General features: G+C 42.4%; 1 protein-coding gene across 1 annotated transcript in view; it reads right to left on the reverse strand.

Annotated features, from left to right (window-relative positions):
- Positions 1-4,352: 4,352 nt before the first annotated feature.
- LOC149461483 (twisted gastrulation protein homolog 1-A-like) overlaps positions 4,353-19,332 on the reverse strand; it is a 59,293-nt gene continuing 44,313 nt past the window's right edge. The window contains exon 5 of the mRNA XM_089678152.1: positions 4,353-5,129. Coding sequence (XP_089534278.1) covers positions 4,882-5,129 — 248 coding nt within the window. The 3' untranslated portion in view covers positions 4,353-4,881. The remainder of the gene's footprint in view (positions 5,130-19,332) is intronic.

The following is a 19,332-nucleotide window of genomic DNA, read 5'->3' on the forward strand; positions in this document are numbered from 1 at the left end:
GAACCTAACACAGATCATTATCAACATCTCCAAAGAAAATGTCATACAAAACCTATGAAGGGGACCTAAAGTATTATCTATACAAATTTAGATACTTAGACCCTTAACACATGAGACAGTTACTGGAACAGGCCTGTCTATGCTAATAAGTCAATGCTGCCAACCTTCCAAGACCGCTATTGTTCTTCCTGCAGCTATCTTAGTACCTTTCTCTGCTTTGCCCCTCTGCTCTCGTTTGGCTTGGTTGAGCCAAGCTTATAAAAAATATATATATACCTAGAGAGAGAGAGAAAGCGCTCTAATGATTTCTTTCCCTGAGAACGAATGTATTGTATTTGCAAAATCTTATGTCCTTTATGGTCCGTTGGCAGCCTTATCCTATGAGATATGTTTACAAAGAACTAAAAATGCAGAAATACCAGTCACTTAAATAAATTCATACAGCCCTGGTTAAAAAGCAGACTTGCATTTAATATTGTTTATGAGCTTAAAATATTTACCTTTATTTCAAAGTGAATATTGGTTCAGTTAAATAATGCATGCTGTATTTTAACTACACATGTTACTAATTTTTTACAAACAGAAATAGGTTTAAACAAAATACTTTTTTCCCAACAAATCAGCTGGACTTACCACAAGCATATTATATTATTAATGCATGTTATGTTTTGTATGTATCATTCATTTCACACACGTTGGTGATAATTGTGAGGTTCTATTGAAAAAAAAACCAGAATCACAAGATATTGTTTTGTGGAAAAAAATATAATTAAAAAAAAGTATTAATCTCTCCATGATTTGATAAGCACAAGGTTTTTGCATTTATGAAGTACTTATGTTTGTGAACCTAATGTTTTGATGTTAAAACAGCTTAGTGAACTGACCCTTAAGGCTATAATAGGTCTGAGGATCTTCAGAGGGATCTGTTGGGGGTTGGAGCCAGAACAATAGTACAAGGTAGGATGAATAGGCCATTCCTGCCCACATTTCCTAAAGCAGTGCAGGGCAAAAGCAGCATCTGTCTCCCTGTACCTGTACTGACAATGAATGACAGATGTTTATCAATAAACTTTTCAAATGAATTGCAAATGTTGTCTAAAGCTAGACAACAGTGAATGGCTGGATGTGCAAAAACAATCTAACTGCATCACAATGACTTTTGGCCCAACTTTTGCCTTAGACTGGATTGCTAGGATTTCACAAGTATTAACATGTAGGCTATGCATAAGAGAGGGGGAAGGTGTGGTTTGCATGCTTCAGACATTCAGACAGTCCTGGCACCATCTTATCATGACGGCAACAACAGCAATCAGACAAACATTGTTAATCTATCCTCCCGAGATCTCCTTTAGCACTTTTTGAAATTACCTATAGACTTGAAATAAAAAAAAATGACCCAGTTAGGAGTCTGTCACCCTGGGGTTTATTTACTAAACCTGGTTGACTCAGAATCTTGTCCACTTCTGCATAAAAACCAATCAGCTTCCAGGTTTTATTGCTGAAGCTTAACTGAACATGCTAAGGTTAGAAGCTGATTGGCTACCATGTACAGGTGCCCAAGATTCTGAGTCAACCAGGTTTAGTAAATAAACCCCCTTGTGTCTATGGGTGAATTTAAACCAGCCACTGACAAATGTTTTAACATGCAGTTACCAAACTGCTTATATTATTCAGGAAATCCCGCATCTAGGCTTAAAGATGAACTTCAGTTCCTGTAATGCTGCCCCCTACCAGTGCTGCCATCTTTAAAAATCAGCCATGTGCTGAGATGGGCTAAAGGGCTCTGCCCAGCCTTTGGGGACCTGGCAGAGACCTGTGGCACATCTGTGCACACGCTGAGTTTCCCTACACATGCGCAGACAACCTGAGATCTGGGATTTCCATAACTGCGGGAGATGTGTCAAAGGTTTCGTCTGAGTCCCAGAGGCCGGGCAGAATCTTTGACACATGTGCAAGAAAGAAGGAAGTGCTGTACAGCAGCAAAGAAAAAGCCAAAATACTTAAACAAAAAAATCTAAGTGCGGAGGGGGGGGGGGGAGGGGGCTGAAGCCAGTTAAAAATAATTTGTTTTTTGGGTGAGGGTCCACTTTAAGTCAGAGGGTCAATTTTATCTAACTTAACATGGCATTGGTTAAAAATAATAATGCAACCTAATTTAGTAGACTTCGCAAAGGACCTTTGGATATGAATGCAGCCACTTGTCACATGACTCTGAGCTGTACAACCTTTACTACTATAAAATGTGTAGTACGACCTATTTGTAAGCATTTATGCTTGAATTGCCATAGGCACAGTTCACAAAGCTAATATACCAGGTTAAAGCTCTTTATTTTCAAAAAAGGTGACAGTATTTGTAACACAGGTATAGCAATGAAAAATGTCAGTGCTAGAGGTGAGTAGCAGCCACAAGTCTATTAAAGTCTATAGAAACAATTGTTAGTAGTACATCTCTTCCAATTTCATCAGAGAAAAAGATTGTCCTTAAGGAGTTCTGTGGTGCAGACCTTGCTGCCCTCTTTAGATAGGGGAGATCCTCAGACCATATAGGTGAAACAAAGATAGAAAGAGATCAGCCTTGTGCAATTACCAGAGCTGATAAAGAGGACACAGCCCCTAAAATAGGTAAGCCACGCCCTTGCAGATGGACATTGTTCGAGTATCTGTACTAAATTGATTTTATATGCCAGAAGTTTTACAACTTTTATGAGTATATTGTAGTTGCATTTTTTTTTTTAATAAATGATTTTTATGGTAATGCACTAGGCTGATGCACCCTCTCTTTTTGTCTTTGTTTCAGCTATACAGTTATTTTTAAAGCAAAATAAAGTGATTGTAAAGGCAGATTTAAAAAAAAAATGTCATACTTACATGTCTGTGCAGTGGTTTTGCACAGCGCAGCCTCGATCCTTCTCTTCTCAGTTTCCCTGCCGGCACTCCTGGCCCTTTCCTCCTGCCAAGTGCTCCCACAGCAAGCAGCTTGCTGTGGGAGCACTTAAGCAGGCTCGCTCCCGAGCCACTGCTCTGCATGTTCATTCACATACAGACGCAGCTCGGCCCCAATATCTCCTTTTTGACTTATTGGCTGTGATTAACACTGACTGGCTGTCTCAGCCAATGAGGAGGGAGAGACTCGGGACAGCCAAGGCTCTCATGCACATTGCTGGGTCGAGATGAGGCTCAGGTAAGTATTGGGGATGCTGGGGGAGTTGAGGGGTTTGCTGCACACAGAAGGTGTTTTACCTTCATGTGTTTCATGCATGAAGGTAAAAAACCTGTGTGCAGCAAACCCCTCAACCTCTCAGCCTCCACAATACTTACCTGAGCCTCATCTCGACCCAGGAAGGGATCGAGATGAGGCTTTACAACCACTTTAAACTGCAAATACTTACTTCGGGTCCAATGATCCACAAGGTCCCTTGCTGGTGCCAATATCTTCTCCAGACCCTGGGTCCTCAATTGTCTTGATTTGTGAGCCACGGAATGATATAACTCCTGCGCATGCACGCGAAAGTTAATTAATTCTATTGCAGGGAAAATTGTGAAGACATAGATACGTTTGTTTTATTTCAGAAGAGATATAGCATGATTGCAGTTGTTTTTCTTTGCCCTTTAGTCCTGCTTTAGCTCCAGTGAGATCTGAAAATTACACTCCCGTGGCTTAAATCCATATCCTTGTGTTAAAGCTGAAATCCAGGTATAAGCTTAGCAAAAATTAGGGAAAAAAAAATTTACATACATACAGACAAGACCTACCCTTTGGGGTCTTTGCAAAAATCATATATTCAACCTTATCCCTGTTAAATAACATGTATATTGATGCTTATTAAAAGCATCCTAAAATGTTCTATGGATATATAATTTAGTATACATATATAACTTTCATCATTACATCAAGTAATTATAAAACCATCATTCCAAATGTGTGCATACTGTTATTGTCCACCAGTCATGAAGAGGGGGTTGGGGACCCCAGGAGACTACATGGAAGAAGGCCACCATGGTATCTGCATATAATTATGTTCCCACCAGCGAGTGACCACTAGCAGTGAGCTGATTACCAAATGTCACTATGCAGCAGTTCCTAAATGTCAGTCTGCATAGTAAATATTGGGTCATTAAGCCAACAACCTCTCCTAGATAATTGCCAATAAATGGTCTGGCTTACCAAGTCTAGATAATGCACCCACAAGATCTCCCTCTCCTTTGCCCAGGATTCAGCACAGGTCGATGTAAGTATACAAATATGCCATTGAGATCATGCATGGAGTTCAACTTTAAAGCTTTTTGAATTGAGCATTAGCTTCATGACATAAGGGCTTATTTATAAAGATCATTGGTTTCCACTCTCTGCATAGTGCAGGACATCAAAGTTTATTTTTAAAATACAGAGTGCAGTGTGAAGGCTCTGATTTCTTATAGTGGGTTATGTGCATTGAATGTGCTGCCTTATGTGTGTCTCATGCAAATTATGCAAACAAAACCCCAAAAAAACCACACATTGGTAAAATACTACATTGAATAGGACCTAAAATAAAGACACGTACTGCAACCCAAACAATCCTCTCATTTTCAGTTTATCTTCTCTTCTAGAAACAATTAGTAAGAAGACTGTTATTAATGCAAGTACACAGGTTCTTATTTTATACTGAACTTTTTATTCTTTTGGTGGTCTTTAAATATGATAACCCCCCCCCCCCCCCATCCCCTAACACACACACCTAAAATACAGCTGCTTGATGCAAAATGACACTACTTTTACCAGGACATACTGTATTCAGACTGCATCTCCACATGACTTTCATCTTATGGAAAGCACAAATGAATCAATTTTTCAAATCAGGTTCCTTCTTCTCATTACCTCCTGATCAATTATTTCCAGAATTACTCTGCATTTTTTTCTACAACTGACAGTATTCCCTTAGGATGGCATTGCTGGCACAGTGGCTCTTTGCTGCCGTAGCCATAACAGTCGGGCCCCACACATTGACAGCAGCCGTTATGGAACCAGCGGTACCTCGAAGAGCCGGTAACTTCACAGGACTCCTGGCAACGTTTCATAGGCATACACGGTTTAAAATACATCACTGTGCAAATGGCAGATGCATTCACTGAAGGTGGGGAAGGTAATGCTAAAGCAGATAAAAGAAAAAAAAGGTGAATATATAAAGGCAACTAATCAATGGCAGTAGTATTATGTATTATAATCTATGTGTATCTTTATTCCAGAACACATGAAGCTGCAGTTTGTCTAAATTCAACCCAATTTTTTGCCAATACAGCATCATGTCATGTCACAGAATGCAGTGCACACACATAGGTAATAAACTTTGTATCACAAATAGATACTGAAGGGAGAAAAAAAGGATAAAAATAAAGTGAATGCAGCCACCACATCTAACAATTGGTCAGCTGCAATATATATTACATTTTTGTTTTGTGTTTATTACCGCTTTAAAAGTATTTTTTTTAAGAGTCACATTTTTACATGCTTGCTCTTCTAAAATTTTGTTATTGTATTGAACATAGCAATTTATAGATTAGCCACTAGAGGGCACAAACACCCAGTATGTGATTCTCTCATCTCCACTTCCTAACATCTGTTGAGATAACAGCTATATAATGTATTGTTTTCAATAAGCCAGCCAACACATAGGGGTCTATATATAAAAATATTGTTGTGTGAATGTTTTAGCATCCATACGAAACTCACAAAAATTCCCCATATTGTTTGTAATGTCTGAAATGCCAGCTTCTAAGGCCTTGTTCACATTGATGTACTTAAAAGAAAAGTTCACCTTTCATAACATGTTAGATGTTAGACCCATATTCAGGGTGTAACATGTAACATGTTACGAACGGACAGACCGGCAACCGCTCCCTTCCCATTCCTGTTGTGACAGCTCGCAGGGGATCCTCTCCTCCCCGCTAGCTGTCACAATTTAAAAAAAAAAGAACAATCATTCGTTCATGGTGTTCTGTGAATGAATGAACTGCAAGTCCCAACAGCCTTTGCGGCTTTCGGTTTGTAGTTCTCAATGAAACCACACCCACACGCCTGTTAATTTAGGAACAGCAGTTGTGTCCATGCAGCCAATTTAACATGAATAAGACTGTGCATCCCCGTGTGGACAAACATGGCCCTCGCACGGGTGTGCACGTAAGTATGCCAATGTAAAGAGGCCTAATCGTTGCCTTTGCAGGGCAAATGTAATATTCCCTAACATTCAGTCCTCAGTGAGAACAGCCTTAAAGCAGCATTAAACCCAAAATCAATCATTTATTTTATTGCATCTTACCAATTCTTAGATGTGATGACTGCATTGGTTTTCTTTTTAGGCTTTCTTTCCTTTATTTTTATCTGGTGATCTGGCCAGTAAGTCTGTTGTTTTTCAACAAAACAAGCTTTCCTGCAGATGTAGCAATTAGAGGATTGAGAGAAACCATTTACCATTGACAGGGGTTCTTACAACAATCAGCATTTATTTATTTATGTGTGTAAAACTTTTACGCCAAAAGGAAAAGAACAGTTTGCTGTAACTGCTAAAGTGTTAGCTGGAGATCCAGTTTTTTAGTATATTTAAATCTGCTAGTACATCGAAACTCTCCCTTCCCCTCAGACTGACAATGCTGCAGTACAAAAGTGCCCTGTGTTCCTTCATCCATAGTGGGGGGAAAACAAATACAGCCATCACATATAATGACTGATAAGCTGTAATATACAGTATTACAGTATTACATTTTGGTTTTAATACTACTTTAATAACATTCGACCAGAAAAGGTAAAGAACATTCAACCAATAGAGAAAAATAGCCTAACACTATAGTCTATGGAAAATTCAACCAGAAGAGGAAATATTGAGGGAGACCTCAGTGAAAGTGATTCTAAATGTTGATTTAAAAAAAAAAAAAAAATAACAAACATATTATACTTACCTACTCTGTATAATGGTTTGGCACAGAGAAGCCCGAATCTTCTTCTTTTTGGGTCCCCCCTGCGGCGGTCCTGGCTCCTCCCCCTGAGCACCCCCCAATAAGAAGCCCCCATTGTCCATTCACGCACAGGTTCTTCCCCCCGATCTCTCCCCTCATTGGCTGACTAGCTGTGATTGACAGTGTGAGCCAATGAGTTGATAGGGACTTGGAAGAGCTGATTTTCTCATGTATATCGTTGGAGCAAGAAGGGGCTCAGGTAAGTATAAGAGGGAGGCTGGTAGGGAGCTGCAGCCAGAAGGCTTTTTACCTTAATACATAGAATGCATTAAGATAAAAAAAACTTTCTGCCTTTAGAACCACTTTAACTGCTTCCTGACCACCCTATAGGAGATATACTGCTATAGGGCAGCACGGGTGTAAAAAAATCACATATATATTTCGCATTTCCGGTAGGGGGCGTGTGCCCTACCCGTGCTGCCATTCACGGCCGCGGCTGTCAATCACCGGGTCCCAGCTGGTGATTACTCGTCGGCACCTGGTGATTACCGAGGATCTCTGACGGGGAGGAGAACTGTATGTAAACAATACAGTTCTCCTCCCTGTCAGCTCTTGCACACTGCTTTGGATGGCTGTACACAGCACAGCCATCCAAAGCAGTGTAATTACAGTGAAGCACTAACACAGCCCAGTATACAAAACAGCGCACAGCACACAGTTAACCGTTCGATCACCCCTCATGTTAACCCCTTCCTGCCCAGTGCCATTAGTACAGTGTCAGTGCTGATCACTGTATTGGTATTAGTGGGGATGTCAGTGACACCAAGTAATTTCCCCCCAGCGTCAGAATGCCCACCGCAGTCCCGCCTTTACTAGTAAATATAAAAACAAAAATTCCAGTATCTATACAGCCGTTTGTAAACACTATAACTTTCATGCAAACCAACTAATTTTCAGGTATTGGGATTTTCTTTAGCAAAGACATATAGCAGAATACATTTTGGCCTAAATTTATGATGAACTTTAATTTTTAAAATTTTTTGCTGGACCTGTTTAATAGCAAAAAGTAAAAAATATAGTTTTTTGCTCAAAATTGTCATTCTTTTTTATAGCGCAAAAAATAAAAACCACACAGATGATCAAACACCACCAAAAGAAAGCTCAATTCGTGGGAAAAAAAGGACGTAAATTTCATTTGTGTGCAGCATTACATGACACCGCAATTGTCAGTTAAAGTAACGCAGCGTCATAATGCAAAAAACGGTTTGGTCAGAGAGGGGTGTAGGAAGGCAAGTGGTTAAAGCAGAACTTCAGTGCTTAATGATACCATGCATATGGAGGAAATGCTGGCGTTTACCAATGATACCTATGTTAAACATAAGTTGCTGTGGTCGATCTGGCTCCATTTCTCCTCCTCTGCGACTCTCCGAGATATGTGTTCCCCTGTTGCACTCTAGTTGAGCCTTGCTCCCACAACTAATTTTCATTTTGGCTTATCTGCCGATTGGACCCTGCAGTCAGATGCGGGCAGCGCGGTCGCTTAGGTGAGATTCGGTTGAGGAACCACCCTACTGTGGCTTTCTAATGTCCCCGCCTCCCAACCCCCTCTCTTCTCTCTCTTCTCCTCTTTTACTTTCCTTTCCACTGGCTTTTTTCTTCCCCCCCCCCTTCTTTTTTTTTTCTCTTTCTTTCTTTTTTTTAGCTTACATTTTTGGTTGTATGGAGTTCTCTCATATTGTTGCAGACATCTCGCCCGGGGATACCCCCTGATACTTTATTATGTTATACCTCCGTAATATAAGTTTTTGATCCTTTCCTCTGGCAGTTTTACTGTATCATTTTCTTACATCCATATGGATCATAACCTCATCTGTGATTTTTTTTTGTTGTTTATCTACTTTATCCACGTTCAGAAATGTTAGAGGGGTGTTTTCTCATCAAAAAAAAGCATGGAGACATGAATGGATGGGGAAGTTTGATTTGAATATTAAAAATGAATGAAATAGTGCTTTTGATTTGTGCTGCTTGGTTGCAGTGTAGTTCTGCTTTAAGTGTATGAAGATTCCTGTGCTCACTACTGACAGTGTAATGAATCATCTACTGCAGAGAGGTTTTCTATACAGAATCAATACAATGTTGCAGAGACAGAACTCTGTGGTTTACCTTAGGTGATCTGTGTTTTAGTCTAGTAGTCCAGTAATACAGGAGTAATTTTTTTGTTTAACCTGCTGGTAGAAAATGACTCAGTTCCATCCATATACTCAATATGCATGAGGGAATACCTTCCGCTGTGCTATTGTTTTCTGACAGTGGGGAGACTTCTCCGCCATCAGAATACTCTGATCAGCACTGTTGTCTATAGCCAGTGGCTCTGATTAAAAGACATTTTTCCAGCAGGCTGGTTGTACTCAAGTACAATGGAGCATCTTGTTTACAGAGAGCCTGCCCATGCATGGACCGAAATTTGCTCGGTTCCTCCTGAACCATCCAAATTTCGATCCATGTATGGCCAGCTTATGGTAAACTTGTCAAACAAAGAAGTTTTGTAACTACTACATTCTATCAATTTTGTATAGCAGTAAACTATCTGAAATAGCTGAATCATTACGCTTAAAACGGAAGTGTGAGAATATATAAAAACAAGCAGTCATACTCACCTAGAGGGCTGCAGCATCGATCCAATGCTGAGTTGATCACTCAGTCCTCAGGTCTGCTGTGAGCACAGATGGTGACTGTCACTCACTCCTCTCTGCTCTTGCCCCTCCAGTGCTCACTGGCAGATGGATTCCAGGATGTAAATGATACATGAATCATCTGTCCTTACTCTAGATGGTTGAGGCGAAAAATGCCAGGGGGTGTTTTTCAAAGCGATTTCTCATCAAAACAACGCATGGAGACATGGATGGATGGGCGAGTTTGCTTTGAATATTATAAATTAATTTAACAGTGTTTTCAGTTTGTGGAGCTCAAATAAAATGGCTGTAAACCCTTACATATACACAGTGAAGTGACTGGCCTCAGGTAAAACACAGAGATAAAACAAATCCTCCTACATACGTTGTACCAGTTTATCTGCAGTCCTCTCTACATCCATTCAAACTACTGAATTTAAAAAGCCTGAGCTGTCAGAAAAAAGGGAGGAGAGCTGAAATTACACACTGAAGAGTTCAGTGAGGAGAACTCTGAGAACTGATTGGAGGGAAGAGACACACCCCACTTTACACAAGTCACAGAAACAGAGCTGAGGCTGTCAATCTGCTGGAGGTCCCTCCCCTGTCACCATTTTCCCCTTGGTGTCAGGAAAACTTGACACAATTGATACTGATAGCAGAGCAACAGGGCAGCAGACAGAAATAGTACTTAATGCTCTTAATTGACAACGTTCACACTATAAAGAGATATGCTTTGTCCATAATTGTTGGAGGTGAGCAGGTTTTTCACCTGGTTGGTGGAGGTGCACGAGTCACTGGAAGAATGAAGATTATTGGTCACAAATTACACTTTTTTGGGGGTGTTGGACTATATATTTATACATTGTATTTCACCTATCCATATTGAAGACCAAAAGGACTGTTCATCACAGAATAATTTATATGCTTGTTTTTATGGCATAGTGTAAAATACTGTTGTGCTTTACTAATTTTGAGATATTTATTTAACCTAATAACATTTGTTTTGCCCCCCCCCCCTTTTCGAATTTGCAGTTTTAAAGGATGATTAGCTCTGCCATTTTAGCACACCCCTTAGTTTACAGTACAGAGATCTCCCTCATATTGTTTCCTTTTCTGGTCAAATCTTCTTAGCTTATAGTGTTAGCCTGTTATTTTTATTATAGGTTGAATGTCCCTTAACTCTTCTGGTCAAATGTTCTTAATGCTAAGTAATGTTGCCTTCGCCCTACAAAAGGCAGCTTATAGTGACTGACATTTCACATGTTACAAATATTTTGGGTCATTTTTGTGAGTTTTCTGTGAATGCTGAGACATTTGCATTGCAAAATTGTTACAAACAGACCTCATAGACTTGAATTGTGTGCACCAAGGCAAAAGTGATATTTAGCATCACAAAACAGGGAGTGCAGTTTGTGGTGAGCAAATATGATTTCCCCAATATCTCATTATAAACTGTATACATATTGATAAGATCATTTACAACAGAAGCATCTCTTTTACATTATTATCTGAAAAAAAAATCAAAAAGGCTATACATTTCCTTTAAAGTGTTACTAAACCCACAACAGTAAAATCAGTCTGTATATGCAGTAAATCATGCTTGTTATGTTCACTGTGACACCTAAAGGGTTATTCCTCTGCATTGTGTAAAAAGGCCATTTGATCCTTCCTTCTCTGTTCCTCCCCTTTTTCAAGCAACCACCACTTGCCGCCTGATAAGACAGACTGAACCATAGGCATTTGCACATGCTGAGTTTGGTGTGTATTGCTAGAGAGGGTTTTTTTTTGTCTTGGGAGAGAGCATGTGATCAGCACAGGGCCAATCAACACTGTCCATACAGACGTCAGGAGTTTTGCATCCTCCTAGAGCAGAAAGAAAACTCCTACAAACTTTAGCTAGTGCTGGGCTGGACACTGATAGAAGTCACAACACTGCTCTAACTGCTGATGAGAAAAGGTATTTAGCAGTTTATATTTACTAAAATAACTGCATTTCCATGTTCTGTGGAATACCAGATACTGTATAGTGGATGCAGGGTCTTGGGTTTAGTAACACTTCAAAGCCTACTGAATCACAGCATAAGCATGCAATAAGAGAGTATGGCTGTCACCATGTGCATAAATACATACAGTACGCAGTTAAAAATGATGCACGGTAATAGTTTTTTTTTTTAAATGCACTGATATTATTTACACACATTAATATGCAATCAGATTTTCACATAGCATTCTGTACCGTTATGCTTATGCAGTATGTGTCATTGCAACACAGCATCAGAAAAGTATTAGAACATAAAGAGTTATGTGTAGGAGTAGGAGATCATCTTGTATCAGATGGTGGTTAGCCAGTTACAGAAAATCAGTAAAATCAGAATTAAGGGACATTTTTGTTTAATGGTAACCATGTTTTTTCTGTTCTTATTACAGAAGTACTGTACATTACCTAATTTTCTGCATTTGTATCACATTTTATAAAATGTGTAAAATTACAATGCCACTATGATATATTTCTACTTTTTAAGTATAACTAAAAAGTAGAACACCCTCTCTATTTGTCCTGTTTACCGCTATCACCAAAAGTAAAATTGAAAGAAAATCACAAATGTTGTAGTCACGAGAACAGGAATAAAGGGGACATCTTTCAATGGAAACACTGGTTCTGGTGACCCGGTAACAACCAGGAATTCCCTCATTTTGGAATTATTTCCTCTCACCTCCAGTTGTGGCTAAGGGGCAGGAAGTGAAGGAAAATCTTCTCAATGGGACACAGATTGCTATAACCCTCCCTTACTCTATCCAAACATGAAAAAAGTTTAGCCTTTAATTTGACTTTACCACTTGTTTTCCAAGGCTATTCTGACACTCCTCACATAAATGTAAAAAATATTTTTTTTTTGCTAGAAAATTACTCCAAAAATTCTATATTTGTTAAGCAGAGGTCCTAAAGGATAAAATGGTGGGTGTTGCAATTTTCTGTGTCACATGGTATTATGTGATTTTTCGAAATCAGCTTTTTTGAAAAATGAATTTCAATGCACAAAAACACAATCTAATAACCGATTGTTTGGTAAAATATAAAGGATGATATTACGCTGAGTAAATCGATACCAAATATGTCACATTTTAAAACTGCACATGCTCGTAGAATGGTGCAAACTATGGTACTTAAAAATCTCCATAGGTTACCAATTTAGAGTTACACAGGAGGTCTGGTGCTACAATTATCTCTCTCTCTATAATTAGAGATGAGCGAATCGAAGCATCCGAAGTGGAATTCGAGTCGAATATCGGAAAAATTTCGATTCGTGCCGAATCCGAAAAACAGCCTAATTCGGACGCGCGAATCGAAATTTTTCCGAAAATGGCGGCTGACATGTGCGGCGACGGAGCGGGGATGTCGGGGAAGGCGCGCAGACAAGGCGCGCTGCCCCATAATGCATTCCTCAACGACATGTGATCGCATCAGCCAATCAGCAGCCAGCCAGCCAGCACTGTGTAATGGTCGAGGTATATATAGCGGCCATTTTGGAAATCTTCATTTGCCTGCAGTCATTGAACAGAGGCAGACCGCTCTGTACTAGGGACAGGGACAGAGTTAGGGCCACAGAAACGAGAATTGGGGACAGAGAGAAGTTACTTAGGGACAGAGAACCATTACTCAGGGACACAGACTTGTTAATGAGGGCCACAGAATCGTTATTTAGGGACAAAGAAACGCTAGTTAGGGCCACAGAATTCATACTCAGGGACAGACAGAATTGTTACTCAGTGCCAGAGAATTGTTACTTAGGGCCACAGAAACGTTATTAGGGCCACAGAATTTTTACTCAGGGACAGACAGAATTGTTACTGAGTGCCAGAGAATTGTTACTCAGGGACAGACAGAATTGTTACTGAGTGCCAGAGAATTCTTAGGGCCACAGAATTCATTCTCAGGGACAGACAGAATTGTTACTCAGGGACAGACAGAATTGTTACTGAGTGCCAGAGAATTGTTACTCAGGGACAGACAGAATTGTTACTGAGTGCCAGAGAATTGTTACTCAGGGACAGACAGAATTGTTACTGAGTGCCAGAGAATTGTTACTCAGGGACAGACAGAATTGTTACTGAGTGCCAGAGAATTGTTACTCAGGGACAGACAGAATTGTTACTGAGTGCCAGAGAATTGTTACTCGCACAGACACAAAATTGTTACTTGCACAGACACAGAATTGTTACTCGCACAGACACAGAATTGTTACTCAGGGCCACAGAATTCATACTCAGGGATAGACAGAATTGTTACTGAGTGCCAGAGAATTGTTACTCAGGGACAGACAGAATTGTTACTGAGTGCCAGAGAATTGTTACTCAGGGACAGACAGAATTGTTACTGAGTGCCAGAGAATTGTTACTCGCACAGACACAAAATTGTTACTTGCACAGACACAGAATTGTTACTCGCACAGACACAGAATTGTTACTCAGGGCCACAGAATTCATACTCAGGGACAGACAGAATTGTTACTGAGTGCCAGAGAATTGTTACTCAGGGACAGACAGAATTGTTACTGAGTGCCAGAGAATTGTTACTCAGGGACAGACAGAATTGTTACTGAGTGCCAGAGAATTGTTACTCGCACAGACACAAAATTGTTACTTGCACAGACACAGAATTGTTACTCGCACAGACACAGAATTGTTACTCAGGGCCACAGAATTCATACTCAGGGATAGACAGAATTGTTACTGAGTGCCAGAGAATTGTTACTCAGGGACAGACAGAATTGTTACTGAGTGCCAGAGAATTGTTACTCAGGGACAGACAGAATTGTTACTGAGTGCCAGAGAATTGTTACTCGCACAGACACAAAATTGTTACTTGCACAGACACAGAATTGTTACTCGCACAGACACAGAATTGTTACTCAGGGCCACAGAATTCATACTCAGGGACAGACAGAATTGTTACTGAGTGCCAGAGAATTGTTACTCAGGGACAGACAGAATTGTTACTGAGTGCCAGAGAATTGTTACTCAGGGACAGACAGAATTGTTACTGAGTGCCAGAGAATTGTTACTCGCACAGACACAAAATTGTTACTTGCACAGACACAGAATTGTTACTCGCACAGACACAGAATTGTTACTCAGGGCCACAGAATTCATACTCAGGGACAGACAGAATTGTTACTGAGTGCCAGAGAATTGTTACTCAGGGACAGACAGAATTGTTACTGAGTGCCAGAGAATTGTTACTCAGGGACAGACAGAATTGTTACTGAGTGCCAGAGAATTGTTACTCAGGGACAGACAGAATTGTTAGAGTGCCAGAGAATTGTTACTCAGGGACAGACAGAATTGTTACTGAGTGCCAGAGAATTGTTACTCGCACAGACACAAAATTGTTACTTGCACAGACACAGAATTGTTACTCGCACAGACACAGAATTGTTACTCAGGGCCACAGAATTCATACTCAGGGACAGACAGAATTGTTACTGAGTGCCAGAGAATTGTTACTCAGGGACAGACAGAATTGTTACTGAGTGCCAGAGAATTGTTACTCAGGGACAGACAGAATTGTTACTGAGTGCCAGAGATTTGTTACTCGCACAGACACAAAATTGTTACTTGCACAGACACAGAATTGTTACTCGCACAGACACAGAATTGTTACTCAGGGCCACAGAATTCATACTCAGGGACAGACAGAATTGTTACTGAGTGCCAGAGAATTGTTACTCAGGGACAGACAGAATTGTTACTGAGTGCCAGAGAATTGTTACTCAGGGACAGACAGAATTGTTACTGAGTGCCAGAGAATTGTTACTCAGGGACAGACAGAATTGTTACTGAGTGCCAGAGAATTGTTACTCAGGGACAGACAGAATTGTTACTGAGTGCCAGAGAATTGTTACTCGCACAGACACAAAATTGTTACTTGCACAGACACAGAATTGTTACTCGCACAGACACAGAATTGTTACTCAGGGCCACAGAATTCATACTCAGGGACAGACAGAATTGTTACTGAGTGCCAGAGAATTGTTACTCAGGGACAGACAGAATTGTTACTGAGTGCCAGAGAATTGTTACTCAGGGACAGACAGAATTGTTACTGAGTGCCAGAGAATTGTTACTCGCACAGACACAAAATTGTTACTTGCACAGACACAGAATTGTTACTCGCACAGACACAGAATTGTTACTCAGGGCCACAGAATTCATACTCAGGGACAGACAGAATTGTTACTGAGTGCCAGAGAATTGTTACTCAGGGACAGACAGAATTGTTACTGAGTGCCAGAGAATTGTTACTCAGGGACAGACAGAATTGTTACTGAGTGCCAGAGAATTGTTACTCAGGGACAGACAGAATTGTTACTGAGTGCCAGAGAATTGTTACTCAGGGACAGACAGAATTGTTACTGAGTGCCAGAGAATTGTTACTCAGGGACAGACAGAATTGTTAGAGTGCCAGAGAATTGTTACTCAGGGACAGACAGAATTGTTACTGAGTGCCAGAGAATTGTTACTCGCACAGACACAAAATTGTTACTTGCACAGACACAGAATTGTTACTCGCACAGACACAGAATTGTTACTCAGGGCCACAGAATTCATACTCAGGGACAGACAGAATTGTTACTGAGTGCCAGAGAATTGTTACTCAGGGACAGACAGAATTGTTACTGAGTGCCAGAGAATTGTTACTCAGGGACAGACAGAATTGTTACTGAGTGCCAGAGATTTGTTACTCGCACAGACACAAAATTGTTACTTGCACAGACACAGAATTGTTACTCGCACAGACACAGAATTGTTACTCAGGGCCACAGAATTCATACTCAGGGACAGACAGAATTGTTACTGAGTGCCAGAGAATTGTTACTCAGGGACAGACAGAATTGTTACTGAGTGCCAGAGAATTGTTACTCAGGGACAGACAGAATTGTTACTGAGTGCCAGAGAATTGTTACTCAGGGACAGACAGAATTGTTACTGAGTGCCAGAGAATTGTTACTCAGGGACAGACAGAATTGTTACTGAGTGCCAGAGATTTGTTACTCGCACAGACACAAAATTGTTACTTGCACAGACACAGAATTGTTACTCGCACAGACACAGAATTGTTACTCAGGGCCACAGAATTCATACTCAGGGACAGACAGAATTGTTACTGAGTGCCAGAGAATTGTTACTCAGGGACACCTAATCGTTGAATTAAATAGTATGTCAGACAACATGCAGAGGAGTGGCAGAGGAGGCAATGTTTTAGGAGCGAGCAGACGTGGCAGCAGAGGAAGGGGTCGAGGCAGCAGTATTCGCAGCCAGAGGCCAGTGCTCCCGGTGTCATCCAGCGGTCGTGTCTCCACCGACAACCCTGCCGTCATTGATTGGTTGGCTCGGTCGTCTTCCTCTTCCCAGGTCACCTCTGACACCTACAGCCAACGGTCGGTGGGTACGTCAGACACAACCGTTAGTTGGCATGGCCCGGGACCAAGCCCACTGAAATCACGTGTCCTCTACCTGCCCCTGTCCTTTGCTGTTCCCTCACCAAGCGAAGTATCGCATGCTGTGGGCTCAGCCCCACTGTACAGTGAGGAAGAGCTAACAGAGGGCGGTCAGGAACGGGGGGAGACATCGGCCTTTTCAGCAGCCAAGCGAACAAGTACTGGCGAGGAGAGTGGCTCGGTAGCCGGTCTAGAGACAGGTCTGTCTCCTGACCCAGACGCAGCCGAGGGGGCTAGTAGTGAGGCGGAGACCCTACTTGATGATGAGGAGGTTGATCGCACTTGGCAGCCTCGTCGTCATCAGGCAATTTCTTCCGCATCATCAGGAGAAGAGGGTGGCAGCTTGGCAGCGAGCAAAACAGTCGGTGGGTTGCCCAGGAGACAGCAGCAGGGTCGCATCAGTGTCAGTGGAGCCAAACGTCCACGGAGTAGAGCACCAGCTCCACTGCAGCCTACCACCACGGCCAGTAGTGGTGCCGTTGCGCACGGAGGAAGTAGCAGTCAGCCAGTGAAGAGTAGCGGGGGCAAAGTTTCCTACTCGGTGGTGTGGCAATTTTTCCTCAAGCCGCCCGAGGAAGTAAACGTAGCCGTATGTCGACTATGTGGCCAGAAATGCAAGCGTGGCCAGGGGGCCCATGTTGGGACTACAGCGTTGCGTCAGCATATGCAGCGTCACCATTCGGTGGCCTGGGAAAACCGTGATAAACATACGGCGGTTCTGCCTGCCCCAGCCCCCGCTCCATCACCCGCTCCGTTACTTGCTCCGTCACCCGACGTCGTCAATCGCCCTCTATCAGCCAGTCAAGGCTCCAACACCTCTGCTGAGGGGAGTTGTCGCTCATTGGCATCTTCCGCTCGTTCAGATGCTCCTTCTCCTGCTACTCCTCTTCTCGGATTCCGTCAACAGTCTTTCTTGGAATCCGTATCCAAGAGACAACAGTTTGCGAGCACGCACCCGACGGTGCAAAAGCTGAACGTCCTCCTGTCCAAGTTGCTGGTGCTGCAGTCCCTCCCTTTCCAACTGGTGGACTCAGCACCTTTCCGAGAAATGATGGCTTGTGCCGCGCCGCGGTGGAGAGTGCCAAGCCGTCATTTCTTTGCCCAAAAGGCAGTGCCAGCCCTGCATTCACATGTAGAAGAGATGGTGGGCCAGTCTTTGAGCATGTCGGTCTCTGCCAAAGTGCACGGCAGCGCCGACGTGTGGAGCTGTAACTACGGTCAGGGACAGTACATGTCATTTACGGCCCACTGGGTGAACGTGGTGCCGGCACAGCCGCACCAGCAACTTGGACAGGTCACGACGCTTTTGCCTCCACGTTTGCACGTCCTTGGTCCAGCAAGCATGTCCGCCTCTACCACCTCTTTTTCCGCCGTGTCCTCAGCCGCCACCCCCGTGCCAAGTCCCATTACCCGACCGGCATATCACATGTGCAGGGCGCAACGGTGTCACGCTGTGCTGCACCTGGTATGCCTTGGCGAACGTAGTCACACAGGGGAGGAACTGCTGAGTGTAATGAACAGAGAAATCGACAGATGGCTGTCTCCGCGCAAACTAAAAATCGGAACCATGTTGACTGACAACGGAAAGAACATGGTGTCTGCTCTGCGTCAAGGAAGGTTGTGCCATGCGCCATGCATGGCTCACGTGTTCAATCTGGTTGTCAAGCGGTTCCTAAAATCCACCATCCCACTGCAAGACATCCTTAAAATGTCACGTAAACTGTGCATGCATTTCAGCCATTCCTACACCGCAAAGAACACCCTCATTGAGCTGCAGCGTCAGAACGGAATTCCACAGCATCGCCTGATCTGCGACGTTGCAACAAGGTGGAATTCAACCCTACACATGTTAGACCGCCTTTACGAGCAGCGAAAGGCCATCACCGATTTCCTGATGTTACAAGCGGATAAAGGTACTCCCCTGTGTAACTTAGATGTCAGCCATTGGCAGCTCATGCGTGACACCTGCCGCTTGCTCAGGCCCTTTGAGGAGGCCACGCTATTCGTGAGTCGGCAGGACTATGGGATGAACGACGTCATTCCTCTGTTGCACGTCCTGGAACAAATGCTGTTAACAATGGCTGGTCAGGGTGCGGTAGACGTGGCGCACAGATCTCAACGCCACATGACCCCTGTGGGGGCAGGACAGGAAGAAGAGGAGGAGGTAGAGGAGGACATTTGTGCTCAGGAATTATTGAGTGAAATGGGTGGTTTTTCCACTCAGCGGACAG

The sequence above is a fragment of the Staurois parvus genome, unplaced genomic scaffold (genome assembly GCF_062004578.1).
Source record: "Staurois parvus isolate SC_StPar_1 unplaced genomic scaffold, SC_StPar_1.0 ptg000199l, whole genome shotgun sequence".
In the NCBI taxonomy this organism is placed as follows: Eukaryota; Metazoa; Chordata; class Amphibia; order Anura; family Ranidae; genus Staurois; species Staurois parvus.